Source organism: Anser cygnoides, chromosome Z (genome assembly GCF_040182565.1).
Source record: "Anser cygnoides isolate HZ-2024a breed goose chromosome Z, Taihu_goose_T2T_genome, whole genome shotgun sequence".
NCBI classification, from domain to species: domain Eukaryota; kingdom Metazoa; phylum Chordata; class Aves; order Anseriformes; family Anatidae; genus Anser; species Anser cygnoides.
Genome location: NC_089912.1, coordinates 67391097 through 67415273, shown reverse-complemented (window position 1 = coordinate 67415273; position 24177 = coordinate 67391097). Strand labels below are relative to the sequence as shown.

General features: G+C 41.0%; 1 protein-coding gene across 3 annotated transcripts in view; it reads right to left on the bottom strand.

Annotated features, from left to right (window-relative positions):
* EGFLAM (EGF like, fibronectin type III and laminin G domains) overlaps positions 1-24177 on the bottom strand; it is a 75837-nt gene that overhangs the window by 29812 nt on the left and 21848 nt on the right. For all 3 annotated transcript variants that reach the window (XM_066988903.1, XM_066988902.1, XM_066988904.1), the window contains exons 4-10: positions 23745-23771; positions 19401-19518; positions 18651-18786; positions 12043-12209; positions 3780-3895; positions 3213-3549; positions 519-619 (exon numbers count right to left, since the gene is read on the bottom strand). In XM_066988903.1, the coding sequence (XP_066845004.1) occupies positions 519-619; positions 3213-3549; positions 3780-3895; positions 12043-12209; positions 18651-18786; positions 19401-19518; positions 23745-23771 (1002 nt within the window). The remainder of the gene's footprint in view (positions 1-518; positions 620-3212; positions 3550-3779; positions 3896-12042; positions 12210-18650; positions 18787-19400; positions 19519-23744; positions 23772-24177) is intronic.

Genomic DNA, 24177 nt, shown 5'->3' with positions numbered 1-24177 from the left:
GAGTTCAGCTGCCCAGCTGGGTAAAGCCATCACACCCACCACATAAGACCTATAGCTCAAGCAGCCCAGCATCTTGCAGGTGTCCCAAACTTCAGAGGTGGAAAATAATGCCTACTTATGTACTGCAGCTTAGGAAAGGAACTCTGGACAGAAGGCAGTCTTTTGCTCAGTACAAGAAGATTACCCGGCTGTACTTCAGCCTGTAGATCATTCACATAGCTACAGACCTGCCAATGTTCATTGCCACTACTCTGTAATGCCCGATATCACTAGTCTCAGGGACTCTGTCATGCGCTAACCATTAATAATGGGCACAAACATTTTAGCTCAGATTACCAAATTAATTTGCATTCATTGGATGTGAAGCCAGATCTTTAGAGATGAAGTTTACATATAGACTCACCACAATTGCATTATAAGTTATAATGAAGCTAAGTTACCATTCCACTGTCAGTAATATCAGAATAAGACAATAAAATTTGGAGCGCCTAACTGAGCTTGAAATTGCTTAAACTTACCCTGAATTCAAGGGTGATTTGAAATGTCTGATAGGAGTTTTTCAGTGGTTCAAATGTGATGTATGAGTAGCCATAGAACTGAGGATACTGGATAATAATATCTGAAAAGCAAAGACAGAAATGTGGTTTAGAAGCTTTCTCCTATATAAAAATCGATATACGCATTTAGCACTAAATAACATCAGGTGAAAATGCAAGGCAGAGTTTCTCCAGAGACAGCCATTAGTCAGTAGCAGTCAACAATCAGTTAACCTATTGCCTTGTCCTCCCACCACCTTTCACAACTAACTCCTTTATTCCCAAGGATCTGGTGAACTTGGAAATAAACAGGATACTAAGGGCCAAATACTGCTCAACAGTTTAATCATTGGCTTCAGTGGAACTTTCTCCAGATTTTCGTCTGTTAGAGAAGACAGAATCCATCTACTTTACTACTATATTTATCTCCTTTTAAGAATTCATTTATTACAGAGACAACAAAGTAATTTTCTGTTTTGCAGGATTACAAAAACATATGTGGGAAGTGTGCACTGGGCCAGGCTCCACGCCTCATTAGTCACTGCCGCTCCATAGCTGCTGTGTCCAGCATCCAGAGAATCCTTGGGTGGCTCCGAGGAGCCTATCAGCTCCCATTCAGCTCAGAGCAGACAGTCCAGAGAGGGGTGGGGGAAAGGGGGTCCCTGCAGGCATCGCTCCATCCTTGGATGTAGCAGTGCCCCTTCATATTGATTGTCAGCTGGCATCATCAACCCTCAGCCTTTGCTGTCTTATGTTACAACACCATCCCAGCTCCAGCACAGAAGAAAAACAACAGAGAGGTCTTACTACTACCTTTGTAGCTCATTTTCCTAATAAACATAGAGGACAGATGCAGTTTCAGGCCTGAATTTTTGCCATGGGTATAAGTCTAATGAGGCAGGAAGGATGAGGAGACTTATTCCTCTTTGCATTTGAATATTCAGTGGATTTTACTTGCGTATTTGTATCTGGATACAGTTCTTTCAGTTTTTTTGTTATTAAGGCAAACAAATAAAGTACTTTTGAGACTGAGGTGGAGAGAATTAGTGCTATAAACCTGAATGCAACCGTAAGCAGGCAGGATTAACTCATGTCCTGATCATAAACAGCACTGACTGGACCAGAGAGCCACACAGCTGTTGATTGTAAAGAAAAGTCTGTTTTCATTCAGATTTATATAGTATTTAACAATACTGGCTGCTGTGGAGAAATAGGGTACAAGGCAGTATTGGAATAAAAAGGAATAAAGGAATAAAAACCAAGGAATAAAAAACTCCCTTGTGAAAAATGGACTCACGTTAACAAACCAGTTCTACAGACTGTATACGGTTATGTCAGTTCAAATACATCCTTGACTTTTCATACTTGATCAAGGCCAAAAATCACATCTGCAGCTGTTCCATGTGGCTGAGTCACAACAGATTGTTTTCAGAATGAGCTCTGTCTACTCCAGCACTGGGAGAAGAAGCTCGAATACCCCCAGTGCCTGTACCTCTGATGCACAATATGGCTCATCAGGAATGTTCAGAACGAGCCTGCAGAAGAAATGCATGTTCTTGTTTTCCTTAGCTGGTGGGATGGCACTACCACCAGTAACAGGACAGATCCTCAGCACTGCTTGCATTCATCTCTGACAATAGCACACAAGTCATGCCACCATCCCGATTGAAAGGGTATCATTTCTCTATCATTCTCCTCATTTACTTTTTTGCTAGTTACCACCATTGATTGCAACCTTCTGTTGTGACTTTTAGCACCTGCTATCAAGAGTTTGACACCTGATGGGGAAGCGATGCCTGGGATGCTGTGTGGCAGAGAAGGTAAGCCCACCACTTTGAAGGGCCATGACGGGTCAACTCAGCCACCTCATGTAGCTGCCCCTTTAGGGCTGAGCAGATCTAGGAGGCACAGCAAAGGTAGGTGCCTCTTTCTTCCTTCCCTCTGCACAGCCACACCTCTCATTTTCCACAAGCTCTAGCATTCATCTGACCCCTTGGTCACCAAAGCAGCAGAAAAATAACTCCAGGGGAAAAAGAAACCACTGAGATTTTTTTCTGGCCAGCTAAGTGAGCTGAACGGGCTCATTAGATGATGAGCTGATGTCAGACCTGGCAAAAAAGAGAGGTTAGGTCTCCAAGAGGGCTAAATGCCCCTGCTGAAAGCTGGGGAAGACGTGTGGACATTGCCAGGCCTGGGTGCCTACCACCATGTCTTGCTCCTTCTCCCTCCCACTCCCATATGGGGGAAGGAGAATTAAACTCCCCCTGCACAGCTACAGGGGGTCTGCATTAATCTTTCCCCGCTTTATTAGAGTGACTTCTTCAAACTTACTTGAGGAAAGAAAAACAAGGAGATTGGTCTGAACTGGGACACGGAAGCTGCTGTTGTCCTTAGGGATCCATTAAACCCATCCAGCTATCCCAAAAATATACTTTTGTTGTTTTACCTCACAGCTGCTCCTTTCCTCAGACAAACAGAAGCCAGCAGGGGAGCAGAAATCCACCTCCAGCTGGTCTGCACCAGCCTGGACCACAGCCTGAGCCACAGCCAGGCCCTCCTGAATGCTGCTGTCACTGCATGGAGGCCACGGACATTTGGTCGGCCAGACCTGGAGGGACACTTTGTCTGGAAGCCAGTAAGGAAGCACACCACAGACTGTCAGATGCAGATACCTACCTTCTGTGCATGTCTCTCCTCCTTTCCCCAAGTTGCAGTGGCAGCGCGAGCCTCCCCGGTCATAGTCGTTGACACAAAAGCTGTCTGCAGAGCAGATGGTCTCATCGCAGGAGAGATCAAAGAGGCGCAGTGCAGAAGACATGCCACCCCTTCTCGTGGCCCTGGCTGTAGTCGCCCTCGCTGTTGTAGAAGGTCGTGTGGTGATGGGAGTGGAAGTGGTGGGCTCAGAAGTGGTTGTAAGGAGCCGTGACAGGAGCCTGGAACTAGACCCTGGTGTGACCTTGGTTTCAACCAGAAATTTTCTGTTGCCTCCTTTGATAGCAGGGAGAGGTCTGAGCTGAAGGGAAAGAAACAAACATAAATTCAGTAAAACTTATGTTTCTACATGGAAATGAATTGAATGCTTTCCAAGACATGGATCTGAAGTAACAAATTCATCCTCACTGTAAAGAAAAAGAAGCAATCACATTATAATATCTGAGTATATAATATCTGTCTGACAAGACCAGACACTTTAAAAAGACTAAAAAGAAAACAGAAATGTCAAACTGGAGTCTTGAAATTTACCTCTTCTATGTAAATGTCATAGTCTGAGTCATCGACATCAAATCCATCATCATCACCAGTGACTGCCTCTGTGATATACCGATGCCCATAGCTTCCACTTCCTAACTCCTCGGAGCCTGAAAAGACACAACTAATATACTCAGTTCATACTTTTTTTCTGTTTACATAAAATGACTCAAATCTTACTTCCCCCTGGCTCAGTACACTGAAATCAGAAATGGTGTTAATATTCATTCCGTATAGGCGATGCATGTGTCAACCAGATGATGGGATGTGTTGCACAAGTGATACACACACAACAAACCAAGTGAAGACCTCCATTTAATCACTTCTTGTGTTTCTTTAAGAAAGTGGGAAAAACTCAGTTCTCCCACTGCAAACTGACTTTTATCTACCATTCCTCCAGGAGAAAGGCTCTGAATGTTTTTCAGCATGAACCACACTTTAATAACTGTACTGTTTTTAGACCAAACCTTTCCCTTTTATACATACACAGTCTGCTGTTCACCCTGCTGCCAACCAAATACTGGAACAGCACAGGAGGTACAGCTAGTTGGGGCTTTTCTGGCACACTCTGCTTTATCTGCTTACACTGGCTCCAATGCTTGTGAAATTAATACTCTAAGTGTATTTTTAAATTGTATTTTAAAATGCAATGTAGCACCTGGAAAACAGAAAGATGCACAAACACCACTTGCTTTTTGTGTGCACAATCTGCCTCTCCCTGGAGTGCTGAGCAGCTCTGTGAAGGACTTCATGTTAGGAACTGCCATTTAAAAACGTAATATAATCAATGCAGAAAATATCTGTGTTCTTCTGCACTTTACACAACAGATCTGTTTAAACATTGCTTTTTAGCTAGTAAAATTTACCTGAAGTCATGAGGAAATATAATAAGGGTAACTGCATCACTACCATTCCTTGACATTTCAGTAAGGGTAACAACATAAAACATATAGTAACCAGCGAAACAACGGCCTTCACACATACGCCTTTTCCATAAAATATGCTGCAGTCACTTAAAAACAGCACAGGTAATCCTTGCTTTACAGAGACTCTGTATGGGCTGACCACGTGTACTTGCTTATTTTAGCAGCCACAAGCTGCTCGAGTTTTCCTGAGAGTTATCAGGTCCTTCCCACCACAACAGGCAGAAACACAAAGTCCTGCTGGGCCAGGGCTGTCTGCAGGAAGGAGACCTGACAGCCCAAAAACACCAGCAAACCACTTGGTGGTAGTGAGAGCTCCACTACCACCACTGGTGGAGCCAGCAAAAGATAACGAGGCTCAGCAGACTTTTTGGACAGTTATGTAATCAACCATATGCACACCAGATATGAGTGCGTGCCCTGGCTGGCTCATTGGCCACCTACCATATGCTCCTGCAGAGCTACTCAGCAATGGGGTTCATGTGTTACATCAGCACAAAAAAAAATGCAGAGCCAAACAAGCAGAGGTAATGAGGTACACACGTTTCCAAGCAAAGCAGCATGCTAGACCAGGAAAGAATATGTATAAGCCTCTGCACTCTAACATGTATACCTAATCATCTGTAAATAATACAATTTGACTGTATATTAAGTAGAAGTACACAGCATAGAGTCCTACTAATGGAGATAAGCAGAGAATTCATAATGTTACGGCTGGTGATGAGATGAGGCCAATTGGACAAACTACAGATGGATTATTTTTGCTAGTGACTGTGAATGCACAGGCAAAGAATGACTATAAGGGAAACTGGCTGCAAATTTACAAACTCATCCCAGTCCTGCAATCATTATGGAAAGAAATGGGTGTTAGCAAAACATGGGCACACTTCATATTCCCAGTATTCACTTGAAAAGTCGCTAAGATTAATTAGTACCACCAGATAATTTTACTCCAGGTAGTCAAGATGGCCACTTCTTTTCCATCCATCACTGCATCAGAATCTCTTTCTCTGGCAAATGCAGTTTTATATGACATTAATTTCTACAAAAGAATTTCAATATGTCCAAACAGAAACCTTATAAATGAGACTTGCAGTTTACTGGAAAGTATATTAATGAAGCAGAGCCCAGCACTAACTCCACTCTCAGCAGATGCAGCAATTTTCAGCTCACTGGAATACTCTTCCTTTTAAGTCAGGTCTGTAATATTACTTCTTGCTTTTCTAAGTAGAGTGCTCGCATTGCATATCTGTATTTCAGTACTAATTCAGTTCTAATGGATGAAACTAATTTACTTAAGAGCAACAGAAGTAATAAAACTAAGTTGGGAAAAAAAAGAAAAGAAAAATTGCACATTACTGATCAATCATATGTCAAGGAAAACAAACTACTCTGTATTCAGGCTGTGATACATAACCTCAATTTTCTAATTTAAAGGCACAAGCTACAAAATAAACATCTGTTATAGTCCAAATTTTGCCACATTTTTTTCTCTTCTCTAGCAAATTTTCTATTAGCTTAATGGATTTATGTTCAGTCAGGATGGTAGGGATGAAGTAATACAGACAATGAAGTATCTGTATATTCACATGTACAAAAATATTTGTTCTTAGTTTTGCATTCAGATATGCAGACTAGCTTAAATGTATAATACATGATTTTAATGCCATGCTGTTTTGCTCAAGTGTAACTCTCCTGTTTTGAGCGAAGTTATCACTGAACTACATCAATAGCCACCAGCACACAATGAGACTTGGTAACTTAGGGGACATGGGCAGTTCCCCAAGCAGAAGGTGTGCCTTTTTCACCTGGTAGACTAAGATGTATCATGCTTTTCCAATGGAAGACCCTGGGGACAGCATATACCCACAATTTTAAGATAGACAGTGATTTCTTTTACCCTATTGAACTGGCAAAATATTCACATTCTTGAGAGAGCAAAGAAGGTACACCTTATTGTGTCTTGATAGAAAGGATTGATCTGAGGCCCTTCTTCAAAGGCCTTCAGAATTTAAGTTTGGCATCACCAGCAAAAGTATAACTTAAGAAGGTGCCCTAATATTCATAGATCTCTAACATGGCCTAAAATCCCTCCTTCCCAGCTCCATCTAAGTTTCAGCCAGCACATGCTACATTACTCTACCTGCCAACATGAAAGCAGTTTTGTTAACACATATTGCATTTGGGAGCAAGGAAGGCAAAGAAGTTTGCTCCTACCTATGTCTGAACACATACAGATCAATAGACACAAAAACAATGAGACTATCAAACAACCCACTGTCTTCTCAATGGCTTTGGTCTGTCTGCATTTGGTGTTGGCTCATTGGATGTGACATGATACCCACATGCAAGGTTGCAACAAAACTACAAAACAAACAGAAAGCAGAGAAGCCAGCAGCACTTGCTGTAGACAAGCTTCCTTGCCAGCCCACTTCTTGAGAGCACTGCATAGCTTTGGTGGCGTGCTCACCTGATAATGGGTGGCAAATAAACGAAAATAAAGCAAAGTGGTACACTGAAAATGCTGAAACAACTCCAGAGATTATGTGTGCCATATTTCATTAAATCAGTGTTTTAGTGTACAGGAAGATGAAGTCTGTTTAAGACTCCCTTCCAGGTCCTATAATCCCGTTTTATAATTAATTGGAAAACTAGTGGGGGGTCCTGAACTGAAGACAGCTTCTTTCCAAATAATCGGGGGTTAAGTTATACCAAAGGTATCTTTTTCAAAACAAAGAGAAAGCCATACAAACTTCTATTTTGCCAATTAGGTGGCCACTGACATTCCGATCAGGAGACATACTGATCAGGAGACGCAGAAGAGGGTAGGAGATAAGCCAGAGCAAGCAGATTGAATGCAATGTTAACACACTGATCGCCCTCACACATAAGATGTAACAGGTTTACTTCCAGAATACATCAGGGCATTTTTATCTGAGTTTTGTCCCTGCAAGAGGCTCAGAGCAAAGCACTGCGTATCGCTTGGCCTGTCCCTTGCTCTTTGTTCCTGCTTGTATAACGGAAACAATAAATACAAATGCAGCCTTTGTAAAGCCTTCGGAGATCTGTGGGAAACAGTTCTGTAGAAAACCATCCCCATCCACTATCTTCAGGACACATCACCATCACTTAAATCAAGGTCTGGGCCTGAGGGACTGCTCTTTTCCTGTGCCTGAGCCTCAGCAGACACGTCCAAGCAGTGTGCAGAATATTTAAGCACCTGTGCCAATGCCTTTTTCAGCATGAGCCAGAGCGTATGGATGCCCCCATTTGTAAGAAGCCAGGCAGTGATGGCCAGGCCCAGAGGAAGGGATGTACCTGAATTAAGCATCCCCTTCTGTCATGTTAGCTGCGGAGACAAGCAGGAGGGTATTTTTAACAGAAGACACTTCCTCTGTGGGTCTGGCAAAGCTCAAGGCTGGTGACCTTCCAGGCACAGTGCAAAGCCCATCTGTTTCCCCAGGAGATGAAGGGTATTTAAGTGATGCAGGTGAGGACACTTTGTTTGATTCTTTGAGATAGTTCATTACTTTTGTTATTACTGAACTTGATATATGAAAACTTTTGTTTTCAAGTAAAGTGTTTGTGACACTTTGAAAGATTTGATACAGTAAAAAAAAAAAACAAACCATGTAAGTGAAGTAACTATAACCTGTGTCTGTAATTAAGAAAAGCAACAACAAGTTGATTTATTACATCATTTCCTTCTATTAAAAAAAAAAGAAAACAAATCACAAATAAATGAGAACCCTTGGGGAAACTTGCCCTCTCTTTCCTCTGTGGAAATGGACCAATGTAACATAAACCAAGCATGCGTTTTTTTTACTAGGTAAAGGGTAACGGCTGATCATCAAGGACACATGTTGTACTTGCAAGGATCTTGGGAGGTCTGTCACGTTAGGTGATAGTAAGCAACCCTCCAGAGGAACATTTTAGCAAGCAAAGCCAACAGTTTCCTATGCTGAGCTGAAACAAAGTAGTCAGGAGTACTACAAATCCAGCCATCTTTGAAACCAAAGTAAGAGAATAACACATGAGAATGAGATAAGCACCAGCAGGAAAAATGGCCAGGTAGCATGGACCCAGTGTCTGCAGGACTCATTGCTGTCACAGCCCACCTGGAAGAGCCACAAGAGACTACACCATGCAACACGAATTCTGAAGGTGCACTGTGTTTGAGGTAGTGCTGGGAATTTTCTCTTCAGTTAAAATGAGCATCAGAAGGTTACTAATTATTTTAAAACAAGCAAAACATTCAGGATGCACAAAGATAAAGCTACAATTTTTTAAAGTCCAAACACACTAGACACCTGCTCACCAGCACTATATAGACAAAGTGCAGTGCAAAGGACCCAGACATTGTATGGATTTCTGACAGCTCCCTAAGATATTTCAGGTATTTCTGAAGAATACCCAGACAGTCAGAAAATAGCACCAAATATGTGTGGCATGTTTCACTGCTTACATAGTAAGAGGAGCCACTGCAATAATGAAGGTAGTAATTCCTACAACGGGCACCCTGGAGAGCAAAGATGCTCCAGTTTCAGACATGCCGACGTCGGTCTGACACCTTTCCAACAACAGTAGGTGACTAAGAGCTATCTGCTGGCACTTTGAGAGGTTCAGCCATCTGTTGCCATCTGAGATGCATTACGGTAAGTGAGGTATCCCCAGAGGACTGCAGGTGTCTGGGAGAGGTATGGGAGGCACATGCCCTCCTGCAGTGACAGCTGAAAACCAGCCAGTATAACCCAGAGGATCTCAAATACACCAAATGCCAATATCTGAGCAACAGAATTGAATGATTAAATAGGCCGAAGAAGGTAACTATTGCCCTTCTGGCTACTAGAAGGGGGAAGCTATTTTAGTACCTGAAGAAAATATGAACTAGGAGTGAGTATTACCTGATTATTCTTGAACTGAACATGCATTTTTCTGTCACATTAAACTTTTCAGCTTTTTAAATCACATTAGGTTTTTGTTTGTTTGTTTTGAGGGAAAAATAAATGATCAGGCTATGCACTGCTTTGGTCAAGAATATTTTTTTCAGAGCAAAAGTTTAGCTTTTCTACTAATATATAATGTACTCCTGTGTCTGGTTAACGTCAAACCACTTTCTTACGCAGACATCACGTACTAAAGCCAAATGAGAGCTTTATATTTTATACTTCCTGAAAGCTGCAGAACTTATTTCCAAGGACATGCATCCTTTGCCACCTTTGAACACCACTTCTCGCTCTGCAAAAAGAAGGCTGTTGTGAAGACAGTTACCCAGAAAAAGATAGCACCAGCTTTAAGGCAGGGTGGCTGTTTTGAAGCCTATTTGTGAAGTCTGTCCTGGAAACCAATACTAGACTGAGAAAGCAGCCAGATTTGCATTCTCCAAAGGGACCAGGGCTTGCCAAAGAAACCCTGAGTTTAAGTGGCCAGGTATAGGGCTGAATGTAGGTGCAGGACCTGAAGGACATGCAGCAGCTCTGGGATGTGGGAGCTCTGCCTGTTCGTGAAGGTCTTCGCCAAGCACTGCCAGCCCTGTGGTGCAGGAGACCAACCTCCTGGTCTCTGATTCATCCGTGCACCTACCACAGACCAGCAAAGAGTTTCTGAGCCTGTTCATGGAGCTGTGCAACATCTATAGCATGGTAATTCTTCAGATCTGATCCAGATGCACTAGTCAAGCTCATGCCCAGTATGAACCTCTCCAGAAATCAGCATTTACATACAGTAGGTGTGAGTCTGACTCTAAGCCCTGCTGACAAAAATCCTTGGCTTAGAGCCATCTTGACTGGTTTCTGCAGAACAGGCAGTTTCCAGTTTTCAAACTTGAAAAGTGCCTTTCCTAGAGCACTACAGCAATAAGTGCAGTACAAAGACTATTCCATGCTTATTAGCTTTATCTTTTCTGACCAAAGAATGCAGACACTCACTTCCAGATATAAACAGGATACTAAAGAGCACATAAGTGTGGTTGAGGCAGAGGGAGCTGAACCTTGAGGATCCAAAGCCAAAGAATCCCACAACACACTGCACCTTCATCATTTTTATAAACATTTGCTTCAGAAGTTAAACTGAGAGTTCAGCTGCCACAATAAACTTCATGCAGATCGTTCAAGGGATTCAAAGCATGGCAGAGGGGAAGAGCAGATGAAAAATGCCTTAAAGGGTCAATGAAGACAAGGGATTTCAATATAGGGAGGTAATCAAGATATAAATCCTGGTTAAATGGATCATTAAAGATGCAGTCCACATTTTTGCAGTATGCAATGCTGAGTTCACAATCCCATCTGAATATCAGCTGCTCATTTTCTACTGGTTAATTAAAAATGATTTGCAACTGGGTGTACAGGTGAGAAAAGAAGAAAGCCAATATTGTAGCTCCTTTTTAGAGTTCATTAATGTGATAAAACTATACCCAGGCATTTTCTTGCCTTAGTGTTCTATCCCCTGTAAATACCTTCAAAACTGCGGCTTACAATACTGAAGCCTTTTAAATACAATTAAAAAAAAGTTTAGAAAAATTAAGGATATAATCTTGTTAGTCCACATTACCTACCATCTTCATAGCCTCCTGTATGGACTCTGCTTTGCCATACTGGTCTTGGATGTGGTCTATGTCAGCTTGGTTAGGATGCTCACGCACAGCTACAGCTCTGGGGGAGATGATGAGCAACAGCAACTCCAAGACAGCCCACAGAGATACGATCACTGGCAAAGGATTAGACCCTAAAAAGGCCATCAGGAGATTCACACAGGACCTACTCATTGCAATGTGCATGGCCTGCATGGCTGCACAAATGTAAATGCAAATTTTGAATGCACTTCCACTTAATATTTTCCTACATGGCTTCTGATAAAAAAGGAATGGTTACCTGCTATATCATTATTTTCATGGTTATGCTTAGTAGTATAACAGCCTTACTACTCAATAAATAGAATAGATTTGCTCTGGTCAGAGTTGTTTAAATTACATATGTAATATATACAGCTCAAAGAACTGAATAAAAAAGATGAACAATAGATTTGTCTTGCTCATTTCTCCCCATGATATTCACTTGTAAGTTCTGCATGAAGACAGCAAAAAAGTCAGTAAGCAGCGATCCAAAAATATCTAGCAATGACCCCCAGAACAGGGAAACAACATGAGAGCTTCACAGATCTTTGCTTGCAGCTCAGTCTTCACAGGATGCTGCAAGTGCTGTGGACAGGAACAAGACCAGGTGTTGGACCAGGGGTGCATGTGCACCCTTGGCTTGGAGAAGGAATCTTTCCCCAGCTGTCCACTACAGGCTGCCCCCAATACAGAGCTTTAATTAGAAAATGGTGGCTCTACTCACTGAATGTTCGGACAACATCGCTGGGTGCACTGGAGGGGCTGGATCCGTAGGAGTTTGCTGCTCGGACGGCGAACTGATACTTGGTATCTGGGAGAAGTCCCTTGAGAACCATGGACTCCATCTGGATCTGCTCTCTTATTACAGTCCAATTGCTGTCAAGGTCTGGCCTTCAGGATTAAAATAGAAAAAATAAAAAATAAAAATAAAAAATAAAAAAGAAAGACCATAAGTAGTTAAGGCTAGCTGTATAAATTCATTGCCTTTAAACTTTCCAGGGAAATACACAAAATAAATGAGGTATAAGTTTGCTAAATCTTGAATGAAATCCTTCGTTCTTAAGGGGCCAGACTGTGCAACCACAAAAGCCTGTGAGATGGAAACACTGCACTACATGGTGATACAAAAACAATGTTCTGATTTTGCTTATAAACCCAAGGAGGTGTTTTAGAGGACAGTTTGAAAATCAAGTTCTGTTTGTCTGTTTTTATGGATTCAGAGTTCACAGTTTTCGAGTGGAGGTACATCACCAGCAGATCCCAATCTCCTCTTTGACTGTGTAATGCAATACTTTGAAATAGAGGGAAAGATTCTGAATTATTTCTAAAAGGTTGTGCTCTAATACCACTGAGTCCCTTCAAACATACTCAAGCACTAGCAGGATGAGAATTTAGCATTTGATTTCCCAGGAGACTAGGTTAATCTACCCACACTGGAAAATCTGGATCCAGACCCTTCGGCCCAGAAATGGAAAAAGTACTGAACAATAATGCAGAGAACCTGGTCTGTCTATGTGGAATCTGAAAATAAATAAATAAACAAATAAATAAATGTTAATTAATTAATCCCATAGCCTTTGGGCTATGCCTGCTTATATGCTGATCCATACTGGAAGCAAGCTGCCGATAAATGCCTGCTCTCTGCACCACTACTATCCAGCTGACATCAATAAAACCATTTACATGGCAGTTTCATCTCAACACCAACGTGGAAAAACTAGAAATGCTGAAGTTCAAATGCAGAGGAATATGTGAAAGTGAAAGGCTACTTCAAATACTTTGAGAGAGCATCCTGATGCTTTCACACCACTTCTGCTCTCACTAGAAGTGGTCTCATCAAGGAGGAACATGGAATGAGAAGGTAAATGAATGTAAACAAAATCAAAAAGTAAACATAAAATCCAGGCCACACAAAATATTCAAATTGAAGCTTATGATAGTAAAAAAGGGATAGAAATGACCTTTCAGAGAAAATTATTCTAGTGTCCTTTTCTAAGATAGCCTTGTGGTATTTATTACAGGAAATAACCTTGAAGTGCTCCCTGATGCTACTGATGTTTACATAGGACTAGCTGCAAATGTCTCCAACAGTCTCCCAAAGAAAATTATAGCACAGGGCAGGCATTTCGTATTTGTTTATTTGCAGCTGGAAGGAAACACCAAAGTCAATGTATGTTTTCTTTTATCAGTCAATATAAAATTTATTGATCACCGAGGTTTCATTTCTTTGTGCCAGCACGGCAAACACACTGACAAAGCTGTAGCTCCCAGCTGCCTGGCTGCTATGCAATGGCACACAGGATGCGAATATTGCATTCTCTCGCTAAAAATAAAATCAGACAAAAGAACAAGACGCAATGACAGCTATACAGACCATCTTCGGTCACCTTCCATCACCATTTCCTGGTAGACAGGAGGGCATTTATTTTGGCTGCTTTTTCATTGTTTCCCTCCCAAGTTTTTGATGCCCTGGCCAAAATGAATATGTATAAGTGTTTTCCAAATTAAAGCTGTTAATGTTGCTTCCGTCCACAAGCTTGCTTAGCAGCATGTTCTCAGTTTTCCTCCACACATCTTTTTTGGCTCTAATTACAATCCAAAGAATTCCTACTCACTCAAAAGGGCCTTGCAGTGGCTTTGCTACAGAGCCTGCCAGCATCAGTGCCCGACAGTGAGGGACCCAAAGGAGGCGTTACTCCCTGCAGATATTTAGGAGAAAGCATCACGACTCCACAAACCACAGACTAGTCTTCAACTTCACTGCCTCTCACAAGACTTCCTTCTACTGAAATGAGTAACAGAGGAAATGTCTGTGAATGTGTAAGCGTCTGCAGCTGAAGGAGAGGGAAAAAGAGATTTATCGCTTGACCTTTGCTATTTCTCCAGAACGTTCCCTGTGTGAACAAATCGGTACAAGACGATAAAATGGCAAACAGATGGGGAGAGGAACACAATGAACTCAGCTGGTGAATATGCTCAGGGCAGCCAACTCCTGTGTTTCCTAAGCTCAGAACATTTTGTTGAATTTCACTTCATGTCAACTTTTACACTAGAAGGCTCATTTTGATGCCACTTTTCTCATCTTCTCACAGAACCACCTTCCCTGGACCAAGTACAGGTTTGCCTCCAGCTGGGACTGTGCAGGGCTGCTCCAGAGAACAAGGCATTTTCCGCTGTAGAAGGCACAGCTGTGCATTTCCATGCAGAAATGCTATGCAGTAAGAATCTGAACAGTGACAGTCAGAGTGTTTTTAAAATAATAAATGTAGGGGTAAAGTTGATAGGACTGGACAGATAAAAACCAAGAGTAGAATTCTGCCCCAAATCTGCCCCAGACATTTGGATTATTGCTTTATGTTGTGATCTGGGGAATCATTCAGCTCAAGAAGGGAAATCTTTCTGATGTGGATAACAACAATTTTATACTTGCTTGAACTTCCTTTTAAAAATCACGTGGAAATGATTTAAGAGTAAAGCACCCGCTAATAATCAATTTTTAAAAGGTATTTGGTTGCTCTTTTGTGGCTTGTTTTTACTCATCTAAGTTCAGCTCTGCAAAATACTTTTTAAGATATGCCTACAAATAATAAATACAGTGACAAGTACTTATTTGGTGTGGAAAATACTGAATGTAGAAAATAATGCACTATAGGATATTATTTTTAGCTACTGTTACTGTTTAGCTTTATTGTGATGCTTTCTACAAAATATCCCAACTAATATACTAGGTCTACAGAGGAAAAGTAGACTATCTTTTAAACATATTCGTTTGTTAAATCTTATATTGATAGTAACATTTTTAAATATTTCTTTAATTTCTGTATCTAATTCTCCTCTTTCTTCATTAATTAACTTTTCAGGGATTTAACCCTTCCAAACAGTGAGGTGAGTGTTTAAACAGATATATCTGTTCCATGAATTCATCAGGAAAACTGTATAAAAGGTGGGGGCTTTTATTTTTTTTTGGGGGGGGGGTGTCTTTAGGAGGTGTCTTCTCTATCAGAACCATTGTTTTGGGTTCATTGCAAATGAAGGCAAACATCAAACCACTACCAGCACTCATGGTCTGAAAGTTCACAGCTGACTTACTAAAAAATTACAATTCCTGCCCTACATGAAAGTGAAACTTTTCTGTGTTGAGCTTTTTTCCAGCTCTGGGATGAAAACTGGTACATTCAAATGATTTCTACTGGGAAAGAGACAAACTTTTCTTTAGATGGTTTGACGACATTTTAGCATGAGATATTCAAATATGACTGTCTGATTCAGCACAGCACCAGTGACAGATAGCTCAACACAAAAGGGATTCAAGAATAAATCTTTTTTGGAGTGCAGACTTGAAGCTAATCAAGAAATCTGCCCATGCCACTATGCTGAGTCTCCTCCATCCTAATCAAAATACTGATAAATCTCTACAGTTTTATTGGCAGAAGCTGCCTAGTTCATGGCAGCAGAAGGCTCATGTCACTACTGAGATGTTGAAAAGTTTTTCCCATATGTCAGGATTAACAATGAAAGTCATTGACTCTATCAGCAGATAAAAAGAAAGCAACCTACTCCTTTTAAGGGATATGCTGCTGAAACACTTGTGGTTCTGTAGAAGACAACAAAAAATTGAATAAATTTGTCCCCAAGTTTAGAAGACTGGTAGGCATTCAATAGATTAGACATCTGGATATTCAGGTGAAAATACCTAGGGCATTTTTGAGAAGGTGTTTTTAAATTTATATATATATATATAATATATATACATATATATTAATATTAATATCTTGCAAATAAAAACCTAAGCTAAACCAAAGTCCGGGATGTTGTTATAGGGACTTCCATAAGAATGCTTTTTGCTGTAAAAGATCTCTCGGCATAAACCAATAGACCATTCACTCTGTGTCTGCAAGCTTCCAAAGACATGATGAGTTATTTCAAATTCAACATGTTTTTTTTATGGATTCTGTATGAACTGTGCTGATAGCAGTGAGACCTACACTCATCATCCCGATTTTATGCACTTAACCCAGACCACCATATATCTGACATCACCCATGGCCTTCCACTGCCTACAGCAAACTAAGAGCTCCCAAGGGAAACCATGGTAGTGCCTAAGTAAGGGCCCAAATTCAGACCTTGAGCAGTAGGAGACAGCAGGTTAGCTCTGGTTCTGATGACAATCTGGTATGTGCAAACAATTAATGTATCGAATGTCCGTGAGGTTCTAATCCCTGATATTACAGCTGAAAAAATAAGCGTTTTTCCCTCACCTCAGTCTCCCAGCATTTTTTCTAGGGTAAAAGTAATAAAAGTTAGTTCTAAGGGGAGCAAAATGATTCAAATAATGTCATAGTTGCTAGAGATTTGTGCTGTACTCAAGAGAAATTACAGATTTGCATAAGACATTTATTAATTCTGCAAAAGCTCAGTATCAGAATTGTATTTCTTTGACATAAAAGGATTTATTTCTAAACTTGCTTACACTATTTTGTTTTGGTTTCACATTGGTTTAATTTCAACAGCTTTATCTTGTGTTAATACACTTCATAGTAATTAAAACTACACGCAGCAAAAGACAATGAAGCTTAAAGTTAAATTTTTACCTCTAACTGCCATTAGGGCTTATGGCTCATTGAACTTTCTCCAAATATATACTCAAGCTTCCAAGTCTAAGAGAGTATAATCCCAAATTTAACAAATATACTTCAAGCTTAGCTTTAAATCTCAAACTAAACAGTGTAATCAAAACATTGTGCTGTTAGCAAATTCTTTCCCAAAGTCTAAAAACAACGAAACACTGAAATTTCAATTACTCGTATCTCTTGAGTTAAACAGTGAAAGCACCTTTCTACTCTCTGTTAAAAAAAAAAAAAAGAAAAAAAAGGTGCACTTCTGACATGCCAGGTGGAAATGACAATGCCCACTTCTTCCATTAGCGGGTCCCTGGTGCCAAGAAGACATGTATGTAAACCTGCAGGCTCCATATTCTGGCAAGAGCACGGAAGGAACAGACGTGCCATCAATCACAACCCAACAATATCCCTCTCCTATCCACTGAGTAAATGAAAGTTAAGAAATGGGGAGAAGAGAGAAATACTCAGATAATGATTATGCTGGAAAAATAGATATTGAAGAAATTGCATGATAATTCTACAGCAGAGTTTACATTATGGCCATAATATATCTTCAGCCCTCGTGTCCTGCCTCCCAGCGCAGTGAACATTGGATGGCTTCCCACTAAATATGGGGCATTTCAATTCAAACACAAAGTGCAACATAAGTTCACAAGCAGGCTTTCAGCCAGGGAATTCTTTTCATTATATCAATATCTTCTAGATTGTAATCGTACTTTAAGCACTGAAAACCAATAGTTCTTTCTGTCTGTTTTTACAACAACTAATCTTTTTAAAAATGAATGTGTTTTTCTGAAGAGTGACTTTTTGACCTTTACAGCTTAGAGTAGTTAAAGAAGAAATTCTCCCTTCTTATCCAGGAACCTCACCTAAAACCTGTCACGATGTGTTCACCCAAAGGATTAAACTTCCCAAAGCTGAATTTCGCACTCACAGTAAGGGTAAATAGAGGGGTAAGCACATGAAAATAAATGGCTTTGTATGCAAATATTAGCTTCTACATGTATGTGAACAGCCAGGTACAAATATGTCTTTGAGCATCCAGATACAATCACCTGCTCCTGATCCTTTATATACATCTTATAAAAGCAACTTGCCTGGCAACTTTTCACCATTTAGGTCTATTACTGCAAAATTTAAAGGGTTCAACATAAAAGCAAAAACAAACCCAAACAACACAAAACATCCATAGTTCAAAAGAAAGGACAGTACTTCATGGACACTTGATCAGCATTGGAATAAAACAAGTCTGAGTCCTGCAAGCTCAAGACTCAAAAGGCTTTTGTCAGTTAAAACCATCCAACATACTGAGTTTGCACTCCCTGGATTTTTCCCTATAGCAGCCAAGGGCACATCTGCTCAGGGGGACTGCTCTGCCATAGACCCTTTTCTCACAGCATAATTCAACAGCGGTTGATGACAGAAGAAACTTAAAACTTTATTTATCCATGCTTTTTTTAGAGGGAACAGGTTAAATCAGGTGGTTTTTTTCTTCAATCAGAAGGCAGGACTTACTGGTGATTTTACATCAGTTTTCTTTGTCTTTAAAATGTCATGGTAATTCAACACACATTGAGAGTGAAACCTGGTGTACTGTGTACTGTAAGTAAATAACTAATGAGAAGAAGCTATACCCAGTTTGATAGCACAGCTTAGAAAAAAAAAATGTAGTACACCAACACTGAAGTTCAGACTCCACTGGGAAACTTGCCTGATATACTCCACTACGTAATACTGGATGGGTGAGCTTCCTTCGCTTGCCCCAGGCTTCCAGGATAATGCAACTTCTGAATCAGAGACGACAACGATCTGGGGCTGATAGGGTGGTGCAGGGGGCATGCAGTTATCTATACCAGAAGAAACAAAACAGCATTACAGGTGCGGATGGACAAATACACACAGAAACCCAACATTCAAAAACTTAGGAATCAAATCTATAGGCTTCTTCCTTCCCCTGTTGCCCCTCTAAAACCCCACATCTGTAGAAAAATAGTTCTGCTCATGACAGGGATTTATATGTGCATGTCCTGCTGTGTTAAAGAAGTGATACATGCTAGGTAGAAAGGTTTTCTCAAATGGTCTAGCAGAAATTTATAAGATTCATAAGGCATCCCAAATATCAGATGGCTGCTGTCCTTTTAAAATATTGATAATGACAGGATCATCTAGGTTGGAGAAGACCTTCAAGATCACCAAGTCCAACTGTCAGCCTGACCTACTGAGTCCCATCACTAAACCATGTCCCTCAGTGCCACATCTACACATCTCTTCGATACTTCCAGGGATGGGGACATGTTTCTGATCACTGCTATCACAGATATATCCTGCCCTCTGCTCACCCATGTCTTTGGGCAAATTGAGGTTATAACACAGTCTGTATTTATCTGCCAGTGTTGTGAAATGCCTGCACTGACCCTGACCTGCCAGCTTTGCAATAGAAAGCTATGTAGAGAGGCTTTACCTTGCGATAAGGTTGTCACATCTCTGGGCATGCTGGGCCGTCCTTTCCCTGCCCAGCCATAGGCGCCAATGCTAACGCGATGTGGAGTGCCAGGCTTCAAATTCCCAATAACAACTTCCTACCAGAGCCAGGAGAAAACAAGACAAAAAACACTGTGAAAGCTCTTCCACACAACTGTGAGCAGCACTGGGATCTGACATGGTATTTTCCATTCAGCCTTCTGGGAGGATTTTCCACCTTCCAGCCCAGCTTGGAGACAACCACCACAAACACCACCACGTGCTTCCTTGCAAGCTGCAGCTCCCCAGGAGAATCCACGGGGCTGACCTGGACCCATTTCTCTGCATAATTCACAAGGTTGAAGAGAGTTTGCATTCTCTGTCATGCTTTTGCTGATGGGAGTTGAAGTCACATACTGTTCCCTCCCTTGAGCCAGTTGCTGGGCTTTGTAATCAGCATAATCGGGTGTTTTTTTGTTCTTTTCTTTTAAATGCAGAGACCATAGGAGCTACTGAAAATGAAGAAGCTTGCAGCTATGTCATCTGACGATCTTTAATTTCTCATAGAGCAGAGACACATCCCATTACCTCTCATGATATTCCTAGCCTGCAATCCTCTTCATGCTACCAGCCTCGACCTGGAGCAACCACTTCCTTTATTTGTCTTTCTGCCATAAACATGGGAAGATTAACACATAGCCAGCTACTGTAGGGAAGGCAATGCTAACCTCCACATGAAGAGGTTTTTCTGCAGAATATTTTTTAGAGGAGCCTGCTCATATCTCCCAGAAATAGCAAACGTCGCCAAAAAATATATAAATTTCATTAGTGACTGTTTGACATACCATGGATCAGCTTCAGATGTTGAGATTTGGCCTTTAATGGAGCATGAGCACGTGTGTATAAAAAATCAGACTTCTTTACCTGTAATCTCTCTACAGATAGAAATCCTAGTTTTATTATTTCTGACAGCATATGCAAGTAAACAGAAATACCAGGTTCTATGCCACGGACTGCTATGGTGTGAAAAAATGCATTTATAGAAAATTGTTGCACAGAGATTTTATTTGGTTGTTTTTTATTCTTTGATATTAAAAACATTACTCACAGTGCATGTGAAAATGCAGAGATCTCCTTTCTCTTCAAGCTGGAACAGACTTTAAACCTACATTTCCAGTTGCAGTAAAATAGTAAACAATCCTAAAATTTTATTATCTGCTAAACGTCCTTATGACGGTCTTTTGGACAAACTCTCCCTTTCTGTTCTTTGGGGAACATATTTCATTACTACAACATCATTTAACAACACCCTGCCATCTGTCATTTCTCTAGCCATGGTTTTGGAGCTCCGTCACTGATTTCCTATTAACATGGACTGCCTGACCATTATTCTGTTTTTCCATCCTTCACTCTCTATCTGCTTCAATGATTTGGATTCATCTGAGAGAGATGATAACAGTGCTGAAAAAGTAACTGCCCAGAAAGAGGCAGCAAGAACATTCAAACCAAAATATTTATCTGCTTTCAGTCTCATAGCTGAGGTAACTGAGATCTTTCAAAACGTGATCTGAAATGACAGCTGCTGAAAACCCAGCACCTCTCCTGTAGACAACACTGATGATCTTGCTCCTGACACTCCACCTGCCATGCCACATATACTGTTCATCTGTATTTAAATTGTGTGCATTTGTTCCTGCAAGCATCCCTCTTTATTACACTAATTCTTCTAAGAAAAATCCTTCATCATGTCTGATTGCTTTCACACTTGGCTATCAACTTGGCCTCAGCAAATAGTATGGTATTGATGTATTTGCCTCTTAACTATTACCTCTCAACTCAAGACCACAACAATCTAAAAAGAATGAACCTCATTGACTGCAAAGCCAATCAAAATTGAAGTCCTATTGAGATATTTAAGTTCAGCATGTTTATCCTCAAAACCTCAGTAAACTGCTCTCTTGCCTAACACATGCTGAACTGTCTACCTGCCTCTTTCTTCCAGCAATGTCCTCTCCGTGAACAGAGCTGTTTGATGTATAGAGGCTATCTTTGAGATCAAGCACCCTGTAAGCTTCTAAAATCAAGACATCAGTGAATGGGTAAAGGTTTAGGACATCATCAAGCTACCCTGACCTGTGGTAATCTCAGGGTATTTCCAGATCACACCAGGGCAGTTTCAAAGGAGATTCTGGAGAAGAAATATATCCCCGGTTACCCCACTGCCCACGGGCCTGAGAGTCCACTTTTTGTCTCTTCTTCTGCTTGTATTTATGAAAAGGGTCTTAAAACCAAGGTTTTGTCATACCTGGGGAGACAGCATCACCACAGATATGGAAATTTAGGTGCTATATTGAAAGTTTACTAGCACAAACTGCAATATCTTGTCTTACACAACACCCTTTATAAAACCCTGCAAAATGACATCTGGTATTCTCATTACAGATCTCACATTCTTGAACGGGGTGAAGCAATGTGATATCTTTGCTGCAGTACAGGAATCAGGTGTAGGCAGGAACTGTGTATCCCTCCCTGCCTTTTTGCACAGCCTGTGCTCCCTCCAGCTGTGCTGAAACTTTTTGTGAGGCTGTGCAGTAAGCTGCCTCACAGAAACCTGGTTTGCAAGATATTTTCCAGAGAACCCATTTTCCATTTTGTTTTGTTTTAATAAAAATAATAATATTAACAATAAAAACCCACAACCATAAACATAAAAGCATCTGAATTACAACACAGGTGTAGAAGCAGAGCTGTTTGTAATGTCATTTGACCCCTTAACCACTCGTTCCCTGGTCTCAGCCGGTCACTTTCCATTTTGTATCTTTGTGTTTGGTGATCTGATAGGGAGCATGTTGTTTTCTACAGCTTTGTGCCAGACCTAAAACCTCCCACTTTTTAACTTTGCTAATTTTTCTTGCCCTTTTTTTTTTTTTTGTATATATATATATTTGTGCTGAACTTCACAAATATTTGCAAAGTAGGACAAGAGCCTTAGCAAATGGTACTGCTTCTGTGTTTCTCCAGGCTGCTCTCATGTATGTGTACTATATTAAAATATGATGTAATACGGATACGAGACACTATCCACTTTGCTAACGCCCAGGCACATGCGCATACACATGAGCAGGAACAGGGCACCTCGCTATGACAGCCTCGCAGGTTCCAGAGAAGCTTCTGAGAAAGCAGCAGGGTCGTACCCACACAGGCAGAGGAGGCTTAGTGATGGAAACACAAATTACGCAGACTTAACCACAAAGCTATTGCAGATTTCTGTTGTGTTTGGTATGAATATAACAGAAAGCATTTCAGCAAGAACACCACTTCCTGAGGATTAATGACAGCTGGGAGCTGATTAATTCCAGTCAGTCATACTTCTCCACATGTTCTCACAAGTGTTATTTTTATCAAGCAGAAAAAAGGGCCCAGCGTGGAACCTCAGCTCCAAAATGCCGTAATCCAAACTCTTCTCTGCTGGGATTGAACCAGACAGTCCTGTTTCAAGTGCATCCTCAGGTCTCATCTGGGCATCAGCCTCTTACAGACCAAAACTCCCCTAGTTCTGACAGTGAAAGCTGTGCCGGATCCACCAAATTCACAGGATTTCTCCACTTTTCAAGTATCTCAGGAAAAAAAAAAATAGTCTGCAAGAGGTTGTTGATGAAAGATTTCAGTTAAACACCAAAATCACTTCCCTTACCCTACCCCAAGGCGAGCAAGTCCTCTTTGCTTCCTCCCTCACAATAAGCCCAATCTGATGACTGCTCATAGGAATCAGAATGGACAGGACTGGAAATAATTAATGTGAATAATTCTGCAGCTGCAAACCCATTTCAGACCTATTTTACAAGAGCTTTTGGTCACCCACTCCCTCCTGCTGGGCATTGCTGCCCTCTCCCCATGCTCCTCCTCATCTCCTCCCACCGGACTGGCTCAGACTTCTTCCTCTCCGTCTCATCTCCCACTGCCATGCTGCTTTACTCTCCCCCATCCCCTTGTGTCTGCCTTCCTATCTGTCCCTGTTCCCTCTAAGTCTTCACCACCTGAATACAGCTCGCTTTTTCTGCTCAAGCCATCCATAAACACTTCTGCAGAAAAGGTTACCCATCTCTAAAAAGGGAGCTGCTGAACCTATACGTGTCCCCTTTCTTTACCTCTGGATTTTGAGTTTTAGCCACTATTTATGACATTCTGACTACAAAAGATCGTGTCTAAGTGCTAAGTAGAATCAAAGTTGGAGATCAATAGGGAGACATTTTTGAGTGTGAATCTGTGGAAAACCCAGATCAGAGAAGTTCAGCCTTATTTTAAATCACAGCTGTGACTGAGACTCATGTGAAGCAATACTTACAAAAATTGCTTGTCCTTCAAGCTGACCCTGGCAAAAAGAGAAATAGGTCTTGTTAATGAAGTAACATACTAAAAAGTGATGGTAAATACAGATAAATAATGGGTCAGTGAAGAAAAACAAGGCTAATGCTGCATTTTACTGTATTCTTTGAGACTGTTATTAATCTCTGTGAGTACAGGGATGCAGACTCTGTTCTCCCAGTGAGAAAGAATTACTGTTGTCAGGATTAAGACGAAACAACAATGTACTGTTTGATCTTCGTTGGCACTACCAGCAAGATTTTTTTTATTTTTTTTTTTTGGGGGGGGGGGGGGGTGGGGGGGATGAAAAAAGCAAGTAAGAAATACAGAGGTAAAGACCAGAAGGGAGAAAATAACGCATATATAAAGAAATAACATATCATGGCAATGAGGTGCTTTCATTCACCATGATC